Genomic DNA, 20451 nt, shown 5'->3' on the forward strand with positions numbered 1-20451 from the left:
TGGGTCTTTTCCCCTTTCTGCTGCCCTCCTTTTTCACTCCCTATCTCCCCCGCCCCCACAGCCTCCAGATACTGCCATGCAGCCTTGTCTGGCCACCATCTAGTCTCTGCATGCTACATCAGGCAGTGCTGGGTCTTCTCCTCCCCACATAACCCTGATTTATCCCCCCCCCCCTCTTCCCCACTGCTTATTCACGACAGGACACCAGTGGGTAGAGAGCAGGCACGTATGTGCGTATGTGTCAGGGGTGCTTGATTTTGCGCATGCGCGCGCGTGTGTGTGTGTGTGTGTGTGTGTGTGTGTGTGTGTGTGTGTGTGTGTGTGTTAACTGTCTTGTGGTGACTAGTAATCCAACCTTACCAACATTGTTCAGTCCTTTAATCTCTTCATTGTTCAGTCCTTTAATCTAGATTATCAGATAATTTTTAAAAGGAGTGGCCAGTAAGATACAGATATATACATGTTCTTTAACTTATAGAGGTTTGAGTCTAATGGGAGGTTGATGATGACTTTTAGAACAAAATACATAACTGCACTCTGATTACTAGAGAAGAATGCAAAACAGCATTGAAATTTTTTGTCTTATATTGCAGTTGTGAAATTTATCTGAAACTGGTTTGCATTAATAGTAGCACATATAATTGTGTATTTTTAAGGAGTCCTCTGTGAGGTGTATAGTTATCTACTTTACATAATATTCATACTTCTGACTTCTGATGGATAAATAAGTTAGCTGTATAATGTTACAACAAAGAGAGAGAAAGTAAGCATAATAAACTAGTGTCTTTATCTTAATTTTTGGTTGATTTACCTTGATTATCTCACTGTGTTAAAGCTATTTAGGGAAGTCAGAGATGGGAAGATTTCCTTACTGTAACTAGAGCCATACACAACATGTGTTACTGAAACTGAAAAGATTTAAGAGCATAAAGACAAGAAGTTTCTCTGTGCAGAAGAGAAGAAAGCAAGTAAAATTAGGTTTAATGTCCTGGTGGAGATAAATTGGCTGGGGTTGGGATGACTGGACACATCTTTTTCAAATTAAATACCTCAGCATTTGCCTAAAGGAATATTAAGGAAACAACAGAGAACCTAAACTGGAATAGCCAGGATGGGTATAGAATCCTGCTCCTCCTGAATGCATGTCCACTTTCTTGACCTCAGAGTCACTATGTTGTTTTATGTACAAATTGGAATATGGAGAAAAACAATAATTACTTGACTAATTTTTTTTCTTTTTCTTTCATTTTCTTTTTTTCCTTTCTTTTAAAAAGCAAATTACAGGTACAGAAAAATGCAAAGAAAACTTATGAACACTTTACCCTGAGATGATGAAAGTTATGGGATACCTCAAAATATTGTGTTGGACCATCTCCTGGCCAGCAAAGTTTAGCAGCTCAACATGGCATGGGCTCAAGAAGTCGCTGGAACTCCTCTGCAGAAATAATGAGCCATGCTGCCTCTATAGCCATCCATAATTACAAAAGTGTTGTCAGTGCAAGGTGTGTATGGTGTGAGCTCTGGATTATATTTCATAAATGTTCAATGGGATTCATGTTGGGTGACCTGGTTGGCCATTCTTCAGACCAATCATGAACAGGGTGTGGGCTAGTGACAATATGCATCATTGTTTGGGAACATGAAGTTCATGAATGGCTGCAAATGGTCTCCAAGTTGCCAAAAAAAAAAAACCACTTCCAGTCTAAAATCATTTCAGTTGGACCAGAGGACCCAATCCATTCCATGTAAACATAGCCCACTGCATTATGGAGCCATCACCAGCTTGCACAGTGCCTTGTTGACAACACAGATCCATGGCTTCATAGGGTTTACACCACACACTAATCCCACAGTCAGCTTTTACCAACTGAAATCAGGACTCATTGTACCAGGCCATTGTTTTCCAGTTCCTAAGGTCCAACTATTGTCACGAGCCCATTAAAAGAACTGCAGATCCTGTCATGTTGTTAGTGAAGGTACGTGCACCAGTTTTCTGCTGTTATAGCCCATTAATGCCAAATTTTACCACAATGTTCCAACGGATGTGTTTGTCGTATGTCCCACATTGATTTCTGTGGTTATTTCACACAGTGTTGCTTGTCTGTCAGAACTGACAACCCTACACAAATGCTGCTGCTCTTGGTTGTTAACCTGTTAAGCGGGTAGCTTGCATGTGCGTGTCTCTTCCTCAGTGTGTAATATGTGCCAGTACGTCCTGGCATATCGGTGCTTCCCTCATATATAATAGTTTTCCTTCATATTTTATTTTTGAATTTAAATTGATATTGGGTGGGAATGGATAAGATATACTGCAGAAGTTAACAAAAATTGATTTTTATGGTATTACTTTTCTTCAGTGTGAAACATTTTAAAGCAAGGAGCTGCACACATGGAAACTTAGCTTGATGCACACCGGTATGAAGTCTCATTGTGAAAGCCACACACCTCTTTGCTGGTCATTTCTTCACTGTGGGCAGAAAAAAGTCTGGAAACTGCCTGGCTGTAAGGTGTGTCGCTTTTGGTGTTCTAGGTGTGTGTCCCAATGATGTCCCTTGTTGTGGTGAAGATATGGCCAACTGTTCATCAGCACTAATCATGAAGCTCATTCTACTTTGTTTACCATCATGCTTCTTGTACAGAACATATGCATGAAGCATGCAATGTCCAACAAGTGGCAGAAAAGCTTCTGATAGTATTTTTTCAGCTTGCTCCTGACCACTGCACCTATCTATACTTCACATATTCTTGTTGTAATCAATGACAACACATGGCTTTTGAACGATTCCCTTCTTTGAGTTTACATTTAAAAATGTATTGTTACGGAAGGTCCTTCCATTTCATTACCATCTGCTTACCTCTGTAACCTGTTATGTACTCTCCTTCCTTCATTTTTTTTTTTTTGTTTTTATGAAGCCAGAGAACCCCTTCCCATCTTGCTGCATTATGCTGAAAATGTTTGTATTATTGCTGGTTAGTTTGTCCACCAAATCTGGAGTGGTGTACCATGTGTCAAGATAAATACAGTGACCTTTCCCAAGGAGATCATGAGCAAGCTCCAAAACAATTTGAGAGGTTATTGTTTCTCCTGATGACTAACATAATTAGTGTCCTTTCCAGGGTAAATAATGAAGTACCATACATACCTCCAGCGGGTTTTACCAATTTCGTAAAATTTGATGCTGAATCTGCTGCACTTTGATGGCGTAAATTGGCTTCATCCATGCCATCCTTTCCAGAGCAACAACGATTCCTCAACTGCGACGTTCCTTTCTGGCCCGTATATTGATCTGAATTTACACTGCAGATGCTCCATAATTGGATGCTTTTCTGCTGATAGTGCCTAGTGCATCATATGAGGTATTGTCAGCAAAGTGGAGGAATTTCAATAAAAGATGAAACCACTTTTCACTCATCAGTTTCCTGAAGAAAGGTGTGTCCACTGATTCTTTCTTTGAAAAATACATCTTGTGTGCTGGTTTGGAAAGAATTCTTTGAAGTAAGAGCATTCCAAAAAGTATTTTTACCTCATCCTTGTAGTATTCTGAAAACTGTAAACTCTGGAACATGCTGCTGAATTGTGACGAGAAGCTATGGTGGTCGTGAATGGAAGTCCTTCTGTTCAGCTATTATTTTTCACAAAGCATCATTCACAAAACACATAAAACAACCTAACACATTATACTGTTTAAAGGCATAATTGTACCGATGCTACTACTGAACAAATACTGATCATGAACTGAACTAGGACACACAAATGCACTAGGCACCATTTGCTGCATTAGTGTCTAGTCATCAGTTGTTTCTGAATTGAAATCATTGTTTCTGAATTGAAATCACTTTCACTAGACTCAAAATCCGTATCTTGAAATATTTCAGAACTGTCACTGAAATTATCATCACTTGCTAAAAGCAGCTTTATTTTAAAATTTGAAAGAAAAAAAGACTTCTATTCATCTCTGCAAAAGATCAGCTCACTAATGCAGCAGCAAACACAAACAAAAATCATGTGCTTTTGCAGCTGCTTTACAGGATGCATATTATCGATGTTCACTTGGGTGGAAGATGTTATACTAGCCCAGAATATGCTGAATTGCCTGAAAAGAGCTGTTGTCTAGTGGATGAAGCTCAACCAATACCACAGTTTCAATGGCAGACTGATAACTCTGCAGACTGATATCTCGTCATTCCCATTAGCTACTGGCCACAGAATTAGCAGAGTGTGGATGGACATATCTGTCATGCCCACTTTAAGGATTAAGTGAAGGTCATTGGTTATTGCATTCTCCATGATGAGAGATAATGGCTGAAATTTGGTATTCTTGGCACACACTGACACTATGGATCTCAAAACATTGGATTCCCTAATGATTTCCGAAATGGAATGTCCCAAGCATCTAGCTCCAACTGTCATTCCACACTGAAAGGCTGCCGATTCTCATTGTGTGGCCATAATGACGTTGGGAACATTTTCACATGCATCATCTGAGTACCAATGATTGCTCTGCCAATGCACTGCCATTTTGTATCTTTTGTATATGATACTACCACCATCTGCATATGTGCATATAGCTACCCCACGACTTTTGCCACCTCTGTGTAGTCAACTGAGATACAGCTTTTACACCTGTTCTTCAAAATTTTACTTTAGAAGTCAGCAGGTTGATATACATCTGGTATGAACTTACTGGCAGATTAAAAACATGTACTGAACTAAGACTTGAACCCTGTCCAGCACACAATTTTAAACTGCCAGAAACTGAGTACATTTACACACACACACACACACACACACACACACACACACACACACACACACACACACACACCCTTTTGAAGAGTGAAAGACTGCTCAGTACACATGCCGTGTCAACTGAAAGTTAAAATTCAAGTTATCCAGGGGAAAAAAAAAACATGTACGACTATATTACACAGAAAAGATGAAACCACATATATTCATAATAATGACTGAATATGAATATTTACCTACAATACCTGAGGATGCTCCAAAAGCTGATCTTACATCTCCCCCAACACCTGTGAGAGAATCAGCTCCTGAACCAAGTGAGGACATCATGGTAGGCTGAAGCTGGCCACCAGGAGTTGGAGGGGCTGACCTTGATGATGGAGCACCAGCACCAGGTGGTAGCGGGGGGGATTTTGTTGAACGTGGAGATGAATTTGGGGTAGAGCGTGGTGAAGCTTGGTGATTCTGTACATAACATTCCAAATATTAGTATACAAAAATGGATGTAGTAATTTTGTGCATGCATAAGGGGGTGGTGAGTGGGAACCTGCTAAGGGAAAGGCAGGCAGGATGGAGAAGCTGTCCATAACACCAACAAAAATTGTATATTCTACCATCAAAACACGAGCTACAGCAGAACACTTTTCCAGGACTCCTTATTGATATACATGGACTGGATGTTTTGCACTAAATGGATAGTCACTTAATGTCAGTTCACACAAATAATTGAAACAGGCAAAAAGTTTTATTGTCTAACATTTTAATATAACACTATATTCCCTCTAGTGGCACAATAACATCTAGCAACCATGTACACTCTTCTGGCTATGCTAAGTATTTCAGGCCAGACATCTACCAGTATCTGAGCAACCACAATTCACAACACCTGTCACCTAAAACTGCCACATTAAAGTGTCTGAATTGGACCCACTTTTGAACTTTAGCTAGCCGAAAAACGTAAGTGTTTCTTTGTTCTAAGATACCAGGTCCCACAGTTGAGTTTCATGTTGTATTACATGGTGAGTATCTCACAATGGCCCACGAGTGGTATGACATCAGACCATTGAGCACACTGATACATTATTGTGTTCATGCACTTTTTATTTTGAAAACACGTTCTTACACACATTATCTTTAGAAACTGGGCTTCACTAGAGGATCTGCAATACCAGTAACCAAAACTGAGTACATTTTCAGTATTTATATGCAGAAAATAAAGCTATTTCAAACTATCTCTGATGAAATAGTTCATCAGAACACAATTTGCCATGAAATAGCATGTATTAGGTAATTTTGCATTTTTGGGTGGAATTTAGATGTGTATTTGCATTTATCACGAACCGTGAATTTTTCAGATTCCTTGTAATAAAAGTATTTTCCCAGACAATCATTTCAAAAGTATGATTGTATATATATGTACTCATTTATAGAATACTGCACAGTGAATTTTAACTGGATTTTGGATTAATTGTTACAGTCATGCACTCCCTCCGTGTTCTTGTCCATTAAAACATTGCAGATGATGTACTGCTATACTAGTGGTCTGTGAACTGAAAATATGACAAGGTGAGTGAAAACCATGAACGGTGAAATGTGTCTACTTCAAACAGTGTTTATGGGATCTATTTTTATAAAGACAATTAGGACCTGCACCACAATTAATAATGTAAATTTTGGGGTTAAGGTACATGGTAGGAAACAACTGGAAACTCTTTCAAGATCCCTCTGTTGTCACTTACAAACAACAATGTAAGTATAACAACATTGCTGCAACTACAGCACAGCATTCTATGTGAGCGTTAGCACCTGCCTGTGTGTGTGTGTGGGGGGGGCATCAGAAAACTGTAGCCAAGGACAAGCCTGAACATCCAGTACAAAGCTGGCTGCTCAGCACAATGAGATTAACTTACACAGTTTTCAAAAACAGTACAACTGAAACCAGAATCTGACAACATCATTGGTTTCTGGGAAACTGTCATCAAAACACTGACATTTTATCTCACAGGATGTGAAGCCATGACAGTGAGCTGTGACTGGAAATAGTGAATTGAAGCAATTCAGCAAGCAGCTACAGGGCAACACAATATAACCACAACTTAGACATCATCCCTATTGTCAGCATAGTCATGAAGAACCACAGTGTCTCATCTACAGTGCTGGCTTTATGCTGGAGAACTGCATTATGTGTGGACCTGTCTGTTGGGATGATTTGATGCCATCTTCTGCAGTCCGACCTGGTAGCATGTGGGCTGCAACATTGGCTTTCATTCACTATTTCCAGTCACAGCTCACTGTCATGGCTTCACATCCTGTATGAGATAAAATGTCAGTGTTTTGATGACAGTTTCACACAGACACTGTTAATGATACTCTTAGTGGCAAAATGATATGCTTTCAGATGAGTCCATTTTCAATGTGTACTCCACTGATGACTTCATACGTGTTGGACACTAGAATGGTGATACAATCTGGCAACCTGCATTACTGAGTGGCACAGCAGAAAAATGACAGGTGAGAGAGTTTGAGATGCCACTGGATACAACATGTAACATTAACTTGCACATTATGATGGCATCATGAGCAGTAATCACTACATCAAGGACAGTTTAGAGCAGGTCAGAGACAGTGTGAAAAATTTCATTTGTGCACAATGAGTTGCCTGTGTGTGGTCTGAGACTCGGCCTCTCGCAGCACTACTTGGTCCACCTTGGTTTTGCTCGGTCCTCCTTGGTATGGTGTGAAATTTCATTTAGCAGTGTGCTGAAATGTTTCCTACCAGCATTTGGTGCAGCTTGTTTTGGTCAGCATGTCTTTCTCCAGTTCAGCAGACTAATGGTGTAAGTGCTATTTGTTCATAGAATCGGAGTAGTTTACAGGTCAAATGGCTGTTTGAACAAAAAGAGGCCATCTAGCAATCTTTTGTTGCAGCCCTTTAAAAAGAATGGGAATCACAGAGGAGAAGGATGAGAACTCTCAATATCTATTATGTAGTCACAAGTCGATAGGTAATGCAAATTTGCTATGAAGCAGCATTAAATCACCATATGTACACAATTTAAAGATTCAGCTGGCAATGAAACAGCTGAAAATTATAACGATTGACAGATGATTTGTATGGATATCAACGTTCTGCACATCAAGAAGAACTTTGTATTAAATACGCAGGCATGGAACACATGATGGAACTGGTGGTGCAAACATTAAATCTTCTGAGGTTGCACACATATTACATTATTAGCTGTAACAGTTTTTGACAGAACCGAATGAAGACAAGTCAAATATCATGAATGTAACACTACAGGTGCTAAATAAATAAATATATTACTGCAAAGTGCGTTGGTTACATCAAAGGGCAAGCCTGGAATGATTTTTCAATTTAATTATGGTTTTATTGAATTTCTGAAGGAAAACAGAAAGCAATAATGAGAATCAGATGGTCTGGAAAGGATTGCTAACCTCATATTTTAAATACAAGTTGACTGCAGACTGCCCTCAGTAAGACACTGCACGGTGAGAAACAACTTATTTCTGATTTCATGGTAAAAGTGAACACTTTTATAAAGAAAATTGCAAGGTGAAAGGGTGGATGCATTTAAAAAGAAAATTATGTTGTGAATGGGACAACTTCTGACAAGGAATGCTGTTCTTTCCCGTAAGCTCACTGGCATTAAATAAAATGCAAACTACCAACAATGCACTACAGTATTGAAATAATTATAGGAACAGCTTTCTAAACAATTGAGAACACTGCCAATGATACATCTGTTTTTGAAGTGTTTTCAAGACCATTTGCCATTTCAGTTGAAAGCATCTCTGTGCATCTGCAGATGTAACTGATTGATCTGCAGGGTAATTCCCATTTAAAGACAAATTCTTTTACATTAACACTGTCCAGGGGTTCTGTGTTGTTTTTCTCAGGAAGTTTCCACATTTCCATAATGAGGTTGCAAACATAAAATCAATGTCTTAATCAACATACGTGATGTGTGTGAGAAAAGTAACGAGACTGATTTCTTACCTACCAAAGTTTTTTTGAACAAAAATATCTGAGTCCTTGTGACTTTTTACTTTCCTCAAAATTTAAAAATGTCATAAAAGGACATCATTTTGGGACTTGGTAGGATATTAAGAAGAATATTAAGTAGTTCCTTTTGGCAGCTGTACACTGGCAGGGTACTTTTTCCCAGCAGCAGCACTGAAAGGCTTCAACTGTAGTGCTTTTAATATGTTGATCACATTCTTCTTAATATCTCCCGAATCCCAAAATGACATCCTTTCATGACATTTTTAAATTTTGGGAAAAGTAAAAAGTCACAAGTACTCAGATAAGGTCCTGTGGTTGGTTGGTGGGAGGGGACCAAACAGCGAGGTCATCGGTCCCATCGGATTAGGAGTAGATGGAGAAGGAAGTCAGCCACGCCCTTTCAAAGGAACAATCTTGCATTTGCCTAAAGTGATTTACGGAAATCACAGAAAACCTAAATCAGGATGGTCGGATGGGGATTTGAACTGTCATCCTCACAAATGCGAGTCCAGTGTGCTAACTGCTATACCACCTCGTTCAATCAAAACTTCTGTGATGGAAGTCGCTGTGTGAGATGGACTGTAGTCATGACCTAGCATCCACTTGTCTGCAATGTCCGATCTTACTCAATTCACAATTTTCCTGAATCCTTCAATAATCTGTTTGTAAAATACTTGACTGACACTTTGTCCTGGAGGAACAATATCACATGAGCATTAATGTGTTTGACATTTTTGTTGGTTTTTTTTTTTAAGCTGTAGGCCTCCCTGAGCAAGGTTCATCTTCAGCATGTTCTCGCCTGTTTCGACCTTTTAAAGGTCTCACTCATGGATTCCCCCCAACTTTAACATAAAACTTGGTGGCATAACATTGCTCTAACTTTTGCTGTTCCATTTTTGTAACACACAACAAAAACACAACTTCACTGATTATGCTTTCAAAAATCACATGATGGCTATACAGATATGGAATTCGGTCTGTGCTTCTGAAAGGGATGAACTCACCCATCTGCACAAGTAGAATAACAAAGCATTGTCCGATTGCTTGCAGTGTTGTCAGTCTCATTACTTTTCTCACATGCCTCATATGCATGAAACTTTTTTCGATGATGAAACAAAATAACTCATGATTATGTGGCAAACTGAGTGAGAAAAGTGAGTGAGAGAGAGAGAGAGAGAGAGAGAGAGAGAGAGAGAGAGAGAGAGAGAGAGTATTGTCTATTTCCAATGAAGGCCTTGTTGGCTGAAAGCTGCCTTTCTGACAGTCTTTTTGTAAGTAGCAACTGTTGTTGTTGTTGTGGGCTTCAGTCCTGAGACTGGTTTGATGCAGCTCTCCATGCTACTTTATCCTGTGCAAGCTTCTTCATCTCCCAGTACCTACTGCAACCTACATCCTTTTGAATCTGCTTAGTGTATTTATCTCTTGGTCTCCCTCTACAATTTTTACCTTCCACGTTGCCCTCCAATACTAAATTGGTGATCCCTTGATGCCTCAGAACATGTCCTACCAACCGTTCCCTTCTTCTAGTCAAGTTGTGCCACAAACTTGTCTTCTCCCCAATCCTATTCAATGCATCCTCATTAGTTATGTGATCTACCCATCTAATCTTCAGCATCCTCCTGTAGCACCACATTTAGAAAGCTTCTATTCTCTTCTTGTCCAAACTATCTATCGTCCACATTTCACTTCCAACATGGCTACACTCCATACAAATACTTTCAGAAATGACTTCCTGACACTTAAATCTATACTCAATGTTAACAAATTTCTCTTCTTCATAAACGCTTTCCTTGCCATTGCCAGTCTACATTTTATATCCTCTCTACTTTGACCATCATCAGTTATTTTTCTCCCCAAATAGCAAAATTCCTTTACTACTTTATGTGTCTCATTTCCTAATCTAATTCCCTCAGCATCACCCGACTTAATTCGACTACATTCCATTATCCTCATTTTGCTTCTGTTGATGTTCATCTTATATCCTCCTTTCAAAACACTGTCCATTCCGTTCAACTGCTCTTCCAAGTCCTTTGCTGTCTCTGACAGAATTACAATGTCATCGGCAAACCTCAAAGTTTTTATTACTTCTCCATGGATTTTAATACCTACTCCGAATTTTTCTTTTGTTTACTTCACTGCTTGCTCAATATAAATATTGAATAACATCGGGGATAGACTACAACACTGTCTCACTCCCTTCCCAACCACTGCTTCCCTTTCATGTCCCTCGACTCTTATAACTGCCATCTGCTTTCTGTACAAATTGTAAATAGCCTTTTGCTCCCTGTAGTTTATCCCTGCCACCTTCAGAATTTGAGAGAGAGTATTCCAGTCAACATTGTAAAAAGCTTTCTCCAAGTCTACAAATGCTAGAAACGTAGGTTTGCCTTTCCTTAATCTAGCTTCTAAGATAAATCGTAGGGTCAGTATTGCCTCATGTGTTCTAATATTTCTACGGAATCCAAACTGATCTTCCCCGAGGTCGGCTTCTACTAGTTTTCCATTCGTCTGTAAAGAATTCACGTTAGTATTTTGCAGCTATGGCTTATTAAACTGATAGTTTGGTAATTTTCACATCTGTCAACACCTGATTCTTTGGGATCAGAATTATTATATTCTTCTTGAAGTCTGAGGGTATTTCGCCTGTCTCATACATCTTGCTCACCAGATGGTAGAGTTTCGTCAGGACCGGCTCTGCCAAGGGCATCAGTAGTTCTAATGGAATGTTGTCTTCTCCTGGGGCCTTGTTTCAACTCAGATCTTTCAGTGTTCTGTCGAACTCTTCATGCAGTATCATATCTCCCATTTCATCTTCCTCTACATCCTCTTCCATTTCCATAATATTGTCTTCAATTACATCGCCCTTTTATAGGCCCTCTATATACTCCTTCCACCTTTCTGCTTTCCCTTCTTTGGTTAGAACTGCGTTTCCATCTGAGCTCTTGATATTCATACAAATGGTTCTCTTTTCTCCAAAGGTCTCTTTAATTTTCCTGTAGGCAGTATCTATCTTACCCCTAGTGAGACAAGCCTCTACATCCTTACATTTGTCCTCTAGCCATGCCTGCTTAGCCATTTTGCACTTCCTGTCGATCTCATTTTTGAGACGTTTGTATTCCTTTTTGCCTGCTTCATTTACTGCATTTTTATATTTTCTCCTTTTATCAATTTAATTCAATATTTCTTCTGTTACCCAAGGATTTCTACTAGCCCTCGTCTTTTTACCTACTTGATCCTCTGCTGTCTTCACTACTTCATCCCTCAAAGCTACCCATTCTTCTTCTACTGTATTTCTTTCCCCAATTCCTGTCAATTGTTCCCTTATGCTCTCCCTGAAACTCTGTATAACCTCTGGTTTAGTCAGTTTATCCAGGTCCCATCTCCTTAAATTCCCACCTTTTTGCAGTTTTCTTCAGTTTTAATCTACAGTTCATAACCAATAGATTGTGGTCAGAGTCCACATCTGCCCCTGGAAATGTCTTACAATTTAAAATCTGGTTCCTAAATCTCTGTCTTACCATTATATGATCTATCTGAAACCTGTCAGTATCTCCAGGCTTCTTCCATCTATACAACCTTCATTCATGATTCTTGAACCAAGTGTTAGCTATGATGAAGTTGTGCTCTGTGCAAAATTCTACCAAGCGGCTTCCTCTTTCATTTCTTAGCCCCAATCCATATTCACCTACTATGTTTCCTTCTCTCCCTTTTCCTACTACCGAATTCCAGTCACCCATGACTATTAAATTTTCGTCACCCTTCACTATCTGAATAATTTCTTTGACTTCATCATACATTTCTTCAATTTCTTCGTCATCTGCAGAGCTAGTTGGCATATAAACTTCTACTACTGTAGTAGGCACGGGCTTCGCGTCTATCTTGGCCACAATAATGCGTTCACTATGCAGTTTGTAGTAGCTTACCCGCATTCCTATTTTCCTATTCATTATTAAAGCTACTCCTGCATTACCCCTATTTGATTTTGTATTTATAACCCTCTATTCGCCTGACCAGAAGTCTTGTTCCTCCTGCCACCGAACTTCACTAATTCCCACTATATCTAATTTTAACCTATCCATTTCCCTTTCTACATTTTCTAACCTACCTGCCCGATTAAGGGATCTGACATTCCACGCTCCGATCCGTAGAACGACAGTTTTCTTTCTCCTGATAACGACGTCCTTTAGGGTAGTCCCTGCCCGGAGATCCGAATGGGGGACTATTTTACCTCCGGAATATTTTACCCAAGAGGACGCCATCATCATTTAACCATACAGTAAAGCTGTATGCCCTCGGGAAAAATTACGGCTGTATTTTCCCCTTGCCTTCAGCCGTTCGCAGTACCAGCACAGCAAGGCCGTTTTGGTTAATGTTACACGGCCATATCAGTCAATCATCCAGACTGTTGCCCCTGCAACTACTGAAAAGGCTGCTGCCCCTCTTCAGGAACCACGCAGTTGTCTGGCCTCTCAACAGATATCCCTCCATTGTGGGTGCACCCACGGTACGGCTATCTGTATCACTGAGGCACGCAAGCCTCCCCACCAACGGCAAGGTCCATGTTCATGGGGGGAGGAAGCAACTATGCTTTTCATAATACTGCTACATTCCATCCTTGATTTTCTGTTGTTTCCTTATGTCTTCAGTGTGTCAAAAATATTTAAATAATACCAAAAATTTGTTTTGTTTGTGATTTATGTTGTTGAGAAATACAAAACACAGTCATATGCTGCAATTTCACAGTTCCCCCCTTCCCTGTTTTCCCACTCAGACAGTGTGGCGTGGCAGAGGGGGAAGTGTGCACTCAGATGAGAGAGACTGGCATGCGTGTACAAGCACTGCATGCAAGTAAAGTTCTTAGCTGTCCCTAGTTTGGACATTGGGGTCTTATTCCTTCTTTAGGCAATTATACACACTATATGTCAACATAGAAATGCCCTGCCACACATGGAGAGAGACACCAGAACTTCCATCAAAGAATAAGAGGCACACTGTTTGCACTTTTGCCTGACATATCTCATATTGAAAATGACTTGACATAGAAGGCCACCAAATTTTTCATCTTGGTCCATCAACAACCACAAGTGATGTTTTTTGGACATGCACAGAAAAAACATGAAGGGAGATACTTCACAAATTATAACCTTCTTTCATTTGTTGCCATGGGGTTTAGAGGCTCTGACTGCAGCATGTATGGGCTTCACAGTATCCCATATTCTGAAAGTCACATTCAGTTCTGTAATTCCAATCATTTGCAAATTGTCATAATATTCATTTTGATCACACATGCTACAGTTTTCACAAGCATTAACATATAACGGACCACAATGCAAACCTAGATTTCTGGGTTTTGTTAGAAGTCATTTTTCAGTGTAATTATTATCCTCCTCTCAAATGAATCAGAATTTCAACACGTCCTTGCAGCCCCCCTTTTCTGATCTATCAACCAATCAGATTTAGACTATGTGGGGGCAAATATATGGCAAAATGACTGAAATGCAGTTGCATGAAAATAGTTTACAAAAGAAAAGGCACTGACTTCAACTTTTACAAAGTGTAAGAAGAATGTATTTGGTATTTAATGCTGCATTTAACATTGCAACCAGTAGTTTCCAAATATTCTAAAGAAATGAGTTGAAGATGCACACCTTCAGTAGTTTCATAAGACCCTCCAGTTGAACCATAAGTTGCCTACGTGAGTCCTGGAGCACACCAAGATGTGTTTCTAGTTCTTCCTTGCGCTGCCGCAGTGCCCTCAGCTCTGCCACGAGTGCGGGGTTCTCCTCACCTGCAGCATTATTTGAACTGCCACCACCAGCAGCCTCCAGTTCTTGCTGCCGCCTGCAAAAGTCACCACTCAGTATCAGTGAAAATCACATTGGTCTCTTCAGCAGTGACCCATTTATTTGTCTGGGTGTGATATTCAAACAGTAAAATGTAGGATAATCTGCATACTAACAGAGTAATAATTTGCAAGAGGGTTCTGCATTTCATACAATGAAGCAGTTCTTCCAAATAAAAACCACAGAGGCATTTCATGGGTACCATTTTATTCAACTACTTTGAGTCGCCATATGTCACATTTTGTACCATGTCATAAGGTACGTTGTGCACAGCATACCTTATCAAGAAAACCATTAGTCCATTTGTAGATAACATACCTATGGAATTAGTATGAAAAGCATTATACCAACATTTCCTTCTCATCCCATACGATAGTCTCCCCTGATCCACAGTTCTGGGTGACTTTCCCAAAATCTATGCACTTTCATACACCTCTCCAGTCCTTTTCCTTTACCCTTCTTCCTTCCCCTTCAACCCTTCTGCCTGAAGAAGTAGCCACTGGCTCCGAAAGCTTGCCAATTACAACAGTCTTTTATGTGTGTGTTCTGCCACTGCTTGGTGAGTAGGTTTTTTATCTATCCAATTAAATAAAACATTCTACCAAGTATTTAAAAATGAACATTGGAGTTTTAAAGCTTTGTAGCATTCATTACATTCAACTTGAAATTACAAATAATACATCAAATGAAAGATAAACTCAAACAGTTTTTGTTTGTGTATCAGTGTGCATACAAATGCACTGTTCCCTGCATCTTTCTTTAGAAAGATCTAATAGCAAAGGTAGTACTACTAAATAGAAAGCTTTCGATGTTTGATAGTTTGCTAGGACTGAATCTGTTGTTACATTACAATGTATATTCCTTATAAAGTTACACTGTAATCCTACAGGTGATGATAATATCTGTAGATGGTAACATCAGTTTGAAGGCAAGAGGAAGAGTACAGGATGCCCACGGGTGACTAAAGAACATGCTGAACGAGAGAGAGGGTCTTTTAATGTGTAGCGGAAGGGTAGCCATGAATTAGTGATTCCAGTGACACCTGTGTGAAGACTTTTAAGGAGACACTTGCAACTTGTAAAACTGCAAACCATTGTGACTGCCCTCACACATGAAAATCCTATACAATCACTCCATTGCTTCAAAACAGAAGAAAACGGATGGAAGGTAATGGTGTAATGACAGATCAACAATGGGATCATTACAGACAAATTTCAGTGTGATCATTACAGACAAATTTCAGTGTGAATATCAAATTAGGAAGAATTACAAAACTTAATGAAATTACAGGTGAACAAATCTGTATACGAGTTGTCCAGGATGTAAAAATATGAAGCACTGTAAATACTTCTACAAGACTATATTTTATATGAACATAATAATTTTTCCTGTAGTCACTTTCAGAATTCATACAGGTTGTGAGACTAAACACAAGCCTTCTTTTTATTACAAAAACATAGTAGTATTTTGAACATAACTACCCTTCATAAATATTTTTTTTTCCCCCAAATATTTTTTCAGATTTGAAAATAAGTGAAGATCTGATCTGCCACTCAATGATTAGTGCACTAAATCATCCACCCCAACTACCGCTACACTTCGTGGAAAATTAGTATGCTGTATAGCTCATCCATACAAGGTATACGACCCAAGAGAGTATCTATTACTGTTTCCCTCATTGGCATTCTTGTTTTTTGACAGTAAACTAGCCTTTGCTTATTCAGAGATGTGGTGAGCTACTCACGTTTCATCAGCTATTACCATACAGTTCAGAACTTTTTTATTTGTTAACTCACAGCAGGCACAGTAAGTATACGGAATCAATGCTGCTTATTAAATTTAGTCTCACACTGTCATAAGTGAGATTTGGTGAAGTAATTATTGTCATGCAAGAAACAAATACAAACAATTGTATGTACATGCGTGGATGCGCCCAAACACACACGCACACACACAAACAAACAAACCAGAAGCAGGTACCTCTACCCCACCTATGCAAAACAGCTTTTTGACAGCTGAATAACACCACTTGAGCTGCACTCTTGGCACAGATGCGAGACAAATGCAAAAGTAGAAAGTAATAAGAAGGGTAGGGAGAGAGAGACAGGAAAAAGGATAAAAATAGTGTGACACAGACAGCTCAACAATGTACAACTGGATGTAGGACTGGGTGCTCCAGGCCATATCGAGGACTGCAGAGGCAAGAGCTGCATGTAGGTTGGGCTACAGATCTACAAGCTGACAAAAATGAAAATGAGCCATGATACAGGAGTCTAAACCTCCTCCACACAGATTTTTATAGTTGTCTACTCCATTTTAAACCCTGTCCCTCTCACACTCTCCCATTTTACCTCTATTCCTATGCTAAACAACACCCCCCCCACCCCCCACCACCACCACCACCACCACCACCACCGCCACCACCACCATGAACTATGGACCTTGCCATTGGCTGGGAGGCTTGCGTGCCTCAGCGATACAGATGGCCGTACCGTGGGTGCGACCACAATGGAGGGGTATCTGTTGAGAGGCCAGACAAACATGTGGTTCCTGAAGAGGGGCAGCAGCCTTTACAGTAGTTGCAGTGGCAACAATCTGGATGATTGACTGATCTGGCCTTGTAACACTAACCAAAACGGCCTTGCTGTGCTGGTACTGCGAACGGCTGAAAGCAAGGGGAAACTACAGCCGTAATTTTTCCCGAGAGCATGCAGCTTTACTGTATGGTTAAATGATGATGGCGTCCTCTTGGGTAAAATATTCCGAAGGTAAAATAGTCCCCCATTTGGATCTCCAGGTGGGGACTACTCAAGAGAACGTCGTTATCAGGAGAAAGAAAACTGGCGTTCTACGGATTGGAGTGTGGAATGTCAGATCCCTTAATCGGGCAGGTAGGTTAGGAAATTTAGAAAGGGAGATGGATAGGTTAAAGTTAGATATAGTGGGAATTAGTGAAGTTCGGTGGCAGGAGGAACAAGACTTTTGGTCAGGTGAATACAGAGTGGTTGTTGTTGTTGTTGTTGTTGTTGTGGTGGTGGTGGCGGTGGACTTCAGTCCGGAGACTGGGTTGAGGCAGCTCTCCATGCTACTCTATCCTGTGCAAGGTTCTTCATCTCCCAGTACCTACTACAACCTACATCCTTCTGAATCTGCTTAGTGTATTCATCTCTTAGTCTCTCTCTACGATTTTTACCCTCCACGCTGCCCTCCAGTACTAAATTGGTGATCCCTTGATGCCTCAGAACATGTCCTACCAACCGATCCCTCCTTCTAGTCAAGTTTTGCCACAAACTTCTCTTCTCCCCAATCCTACTCAATACCTCCTCATTGCTTATGTGATCTACCCATCTAATCTTCAGCATTCTTCTGTAGCACCACATTTTGAAAGCTTCTGTTCTCTTCTTGTCCAAACTATCTATCGTCCACATTTCACTTCCATACATGGCTACACTCCATACAAATACTTTCAGAAACGACTTCCTGACACTTAAATCTATACTCCATGTTAACACATTTCTCTTCTTCAGAAATGCTTTCCTTGCCATTGCCAGTCTACTTCTTATATCCTCTCTACTTCGACCATCATCAGTTATTTTGCTCCCCAAATAGCAAAACTCCTTTGCTACTTTCAGTGTCTCATTTTCTAATCTAATTCCCTCAGCATCACTCGACTTAATTTGACTACATTCCATTATCCTCGTTTTGCTTTTGTTGATGTTCATCTTATATCCTCCTTTCAAGACCCTATCCATTCCGTTCAATTGCTCTTCCAAGTTCTTTGCTGTCTCTGACAGAATTACAATGTCATCGGCGAACCTCAAAGTTTTTATTTTTCTTCTCCATGGATTTTAATACCTACTCCGAATTTTTCTTTTGTTTCCTTCACTGCTTGCTCAATATACAGATTGAATAACATCGGGGAGAGACTAGAACCCTGTCTCACTCCCTTCCCAATCACTGCTTCCCTTTCATGTCCCTCGACTCTTATAGCTGCCATCTGGTTTCTGTACAAATTGTAAATAGCCTTTTGCTCCCTGTATTTTACCCCTGCCACCTTCAGAATTTGAAAGAGAGTATTCCAGTCAACATTGTCAAAAGCTTTCTTTAAGTCAACAAATGCTAGAAACGTAGGTTTGCCTTTCCTTAATCTAGCTTCTAAGATAAGTCGCAGAGTCAGTACTGCCTCACGTGTTCCAATATTTCTACAGAATCCAAACTGATCTTCCCCGAAGTCAGCTTCTACTAGTTTTTCCATTCGTCTGTAAAGAATTCACGTTAGTATTTTGCAGCCCTGACTTATTAAACTGATAGTTCGGTAATTTTCACATCTGTCAACACCTGCTTCTTTGGGATCAGAATTATTATATTCTTCTTGAAGTCTGAGGGTATTTCTCCTGTCTCATATATCTTGCTCATCAGATGGTAGAGTTTTGTCAGGACTGGCTCTCCCAAGGCCGTCAGTAGTTGTAATGGAACGTTGTCTACTCCCGGCACCTTGTTTTGACTCAGGTCTTTCAGTGCTCTGTCAAACTCTTCATGCAGTATCATACCTCCCATTTCATCTTCATCTACATCCTCTTCCATTTCCATAATATTGTCCTCCAGTACATCGCCCTTGTATAGACCCTCTATATACTCCTTCCACCTTTCTGCTTTCCCTTCTTTGCTTAGAACTGGGTTTTCATCTGAGCACTTGATATTCATACAAGTGGTTCTCTTTTCTCCAAAGGTCTCTTTAATTTTCCTGTAGGCAGTGTCTATCTTACCTCTAGTGAGAAAAGCCTCTACATCCTTACATTTGTTCTCTAGCCATCCCTGCTTAGCCATTTTGCACTTCCTGTTGATCTCATTTTTGAGACATTTGTATTCCCTTCTGCCTGCTTCATTTATCGCATTTTTATATTTTCTCCTTTCATCAATTAAATTCAATATTTCTTCTGTTATCCAAGGATTTCTACTAGCCCTCTTCTTTTTACCTACTTGATCCTCTGCTGCCTTCACTACTTCATCCCTCAAAGCTACCCATTCTTCTTCTACTGTATTTCTTTCCCCCATTCCCTTATGCTCTCCCTGAAACTCTGTACAACCTCTGATTTAGTCAGTTTATCCAGGTCCCATCTCCTTAAATTCCCACCTTTTTGCAGTTTCTTCAGTTTTAATCTAGAGTTCATAACCAATAGATTGTGGTCAGAGTCCATGTCTGCCCCTGGAAATGTCTTACAATTTAAAACTTGGTTCCTAAATCTCTGTCTTACCATTATACAATCTATCTGATACCTTCTAGTGACTCCAGGATTCTTCCATGTATTTGCAGTAGGTATTAAAATCCATGGAGAAGAAATAAAAATGTCGTGGTTCGCCGATGACATTGTAATTCTGTCAGAAACAACAAAGGACTTGGAAGAGCAGTTGAACAGAATCGACAGTGTTTTGAAAGGAGGCTATGAGTTGAACACCAACAAAAGCAAAACGAGGATAATGGAATGTAGTCGAATTAAGTCGGGTGATGCTGAGGGAATTAGATTAGGAAATGAGACACCTAAAGTAGTAAAGGAGTTTTGCTATCTGGGGAGCAAAATAACTGATGATGGTCAAAGTAGAGAGGATATAAAATGTAGACTGGCAATGGCATGGAAAGCATTTCTGAAGAACAGAAATTTGTTAACATCGAGTATAGATTTAAGTGTCAGGAAGTCGTTTCTGAAAGTGTTTGTATGGAGCGTAACCACGTATGGAAGTGAAACATGGACGATAAATAGTTTGGACAGGAAGAGAATAGAATAGAAGCTTTTGAAATGTGGTACTACAGAAGAATGCTGAAAATTAGATGGGTAGATCAC

General features: G+C 39.9%; 1 protein-coding gene across 6 annotated transcripts in view; it reads right to left on the bottom strand.

Annotated features, from left to right (window-relative positions):
• LOC126195378 (dystrobrevin beta) overlaps window positions 1-20451 on the bottom strand; it is a 620666-nt gene that overhangs the window by 46265 nt on the left and 553950 nt on the right. For all 6 annotated transcript variants that reach the window (XM_049933955.1, XM_049933957.1, XM_049933956.1 and 3 more), the window contains 2 exons: window positions 14417-14609; window positions 4984-5209 (listed from right to left, as the gene is read on the bottom strand). In XM_049933955.1, coding sequence (XP_049789912.1) covers window positions 4984-5209; window positions 14417-14609 — 419 coding nt within the window. The remainder of the gene's footprint in view (window positions 1-4983; window positions 5210-14416; window positions 14610-20451) is intronic.

Source organism: Schistocerca nitens, chromosome 7 (genome assembly GCF_023898315.1).
Source record: "Schistocerca nitens isolate TAMUIC-IGC-003100 chromosome 7, iqSchNite1.1, whole genome shotgun sequence".
Classification (NCBI taxonomy): domain Eukaryota; kingdom Metazoa; phylum Arthropoda; class Insecta; order Orthoptera; family Acrididae; genus Schistocerca; species Schistocerca nitens.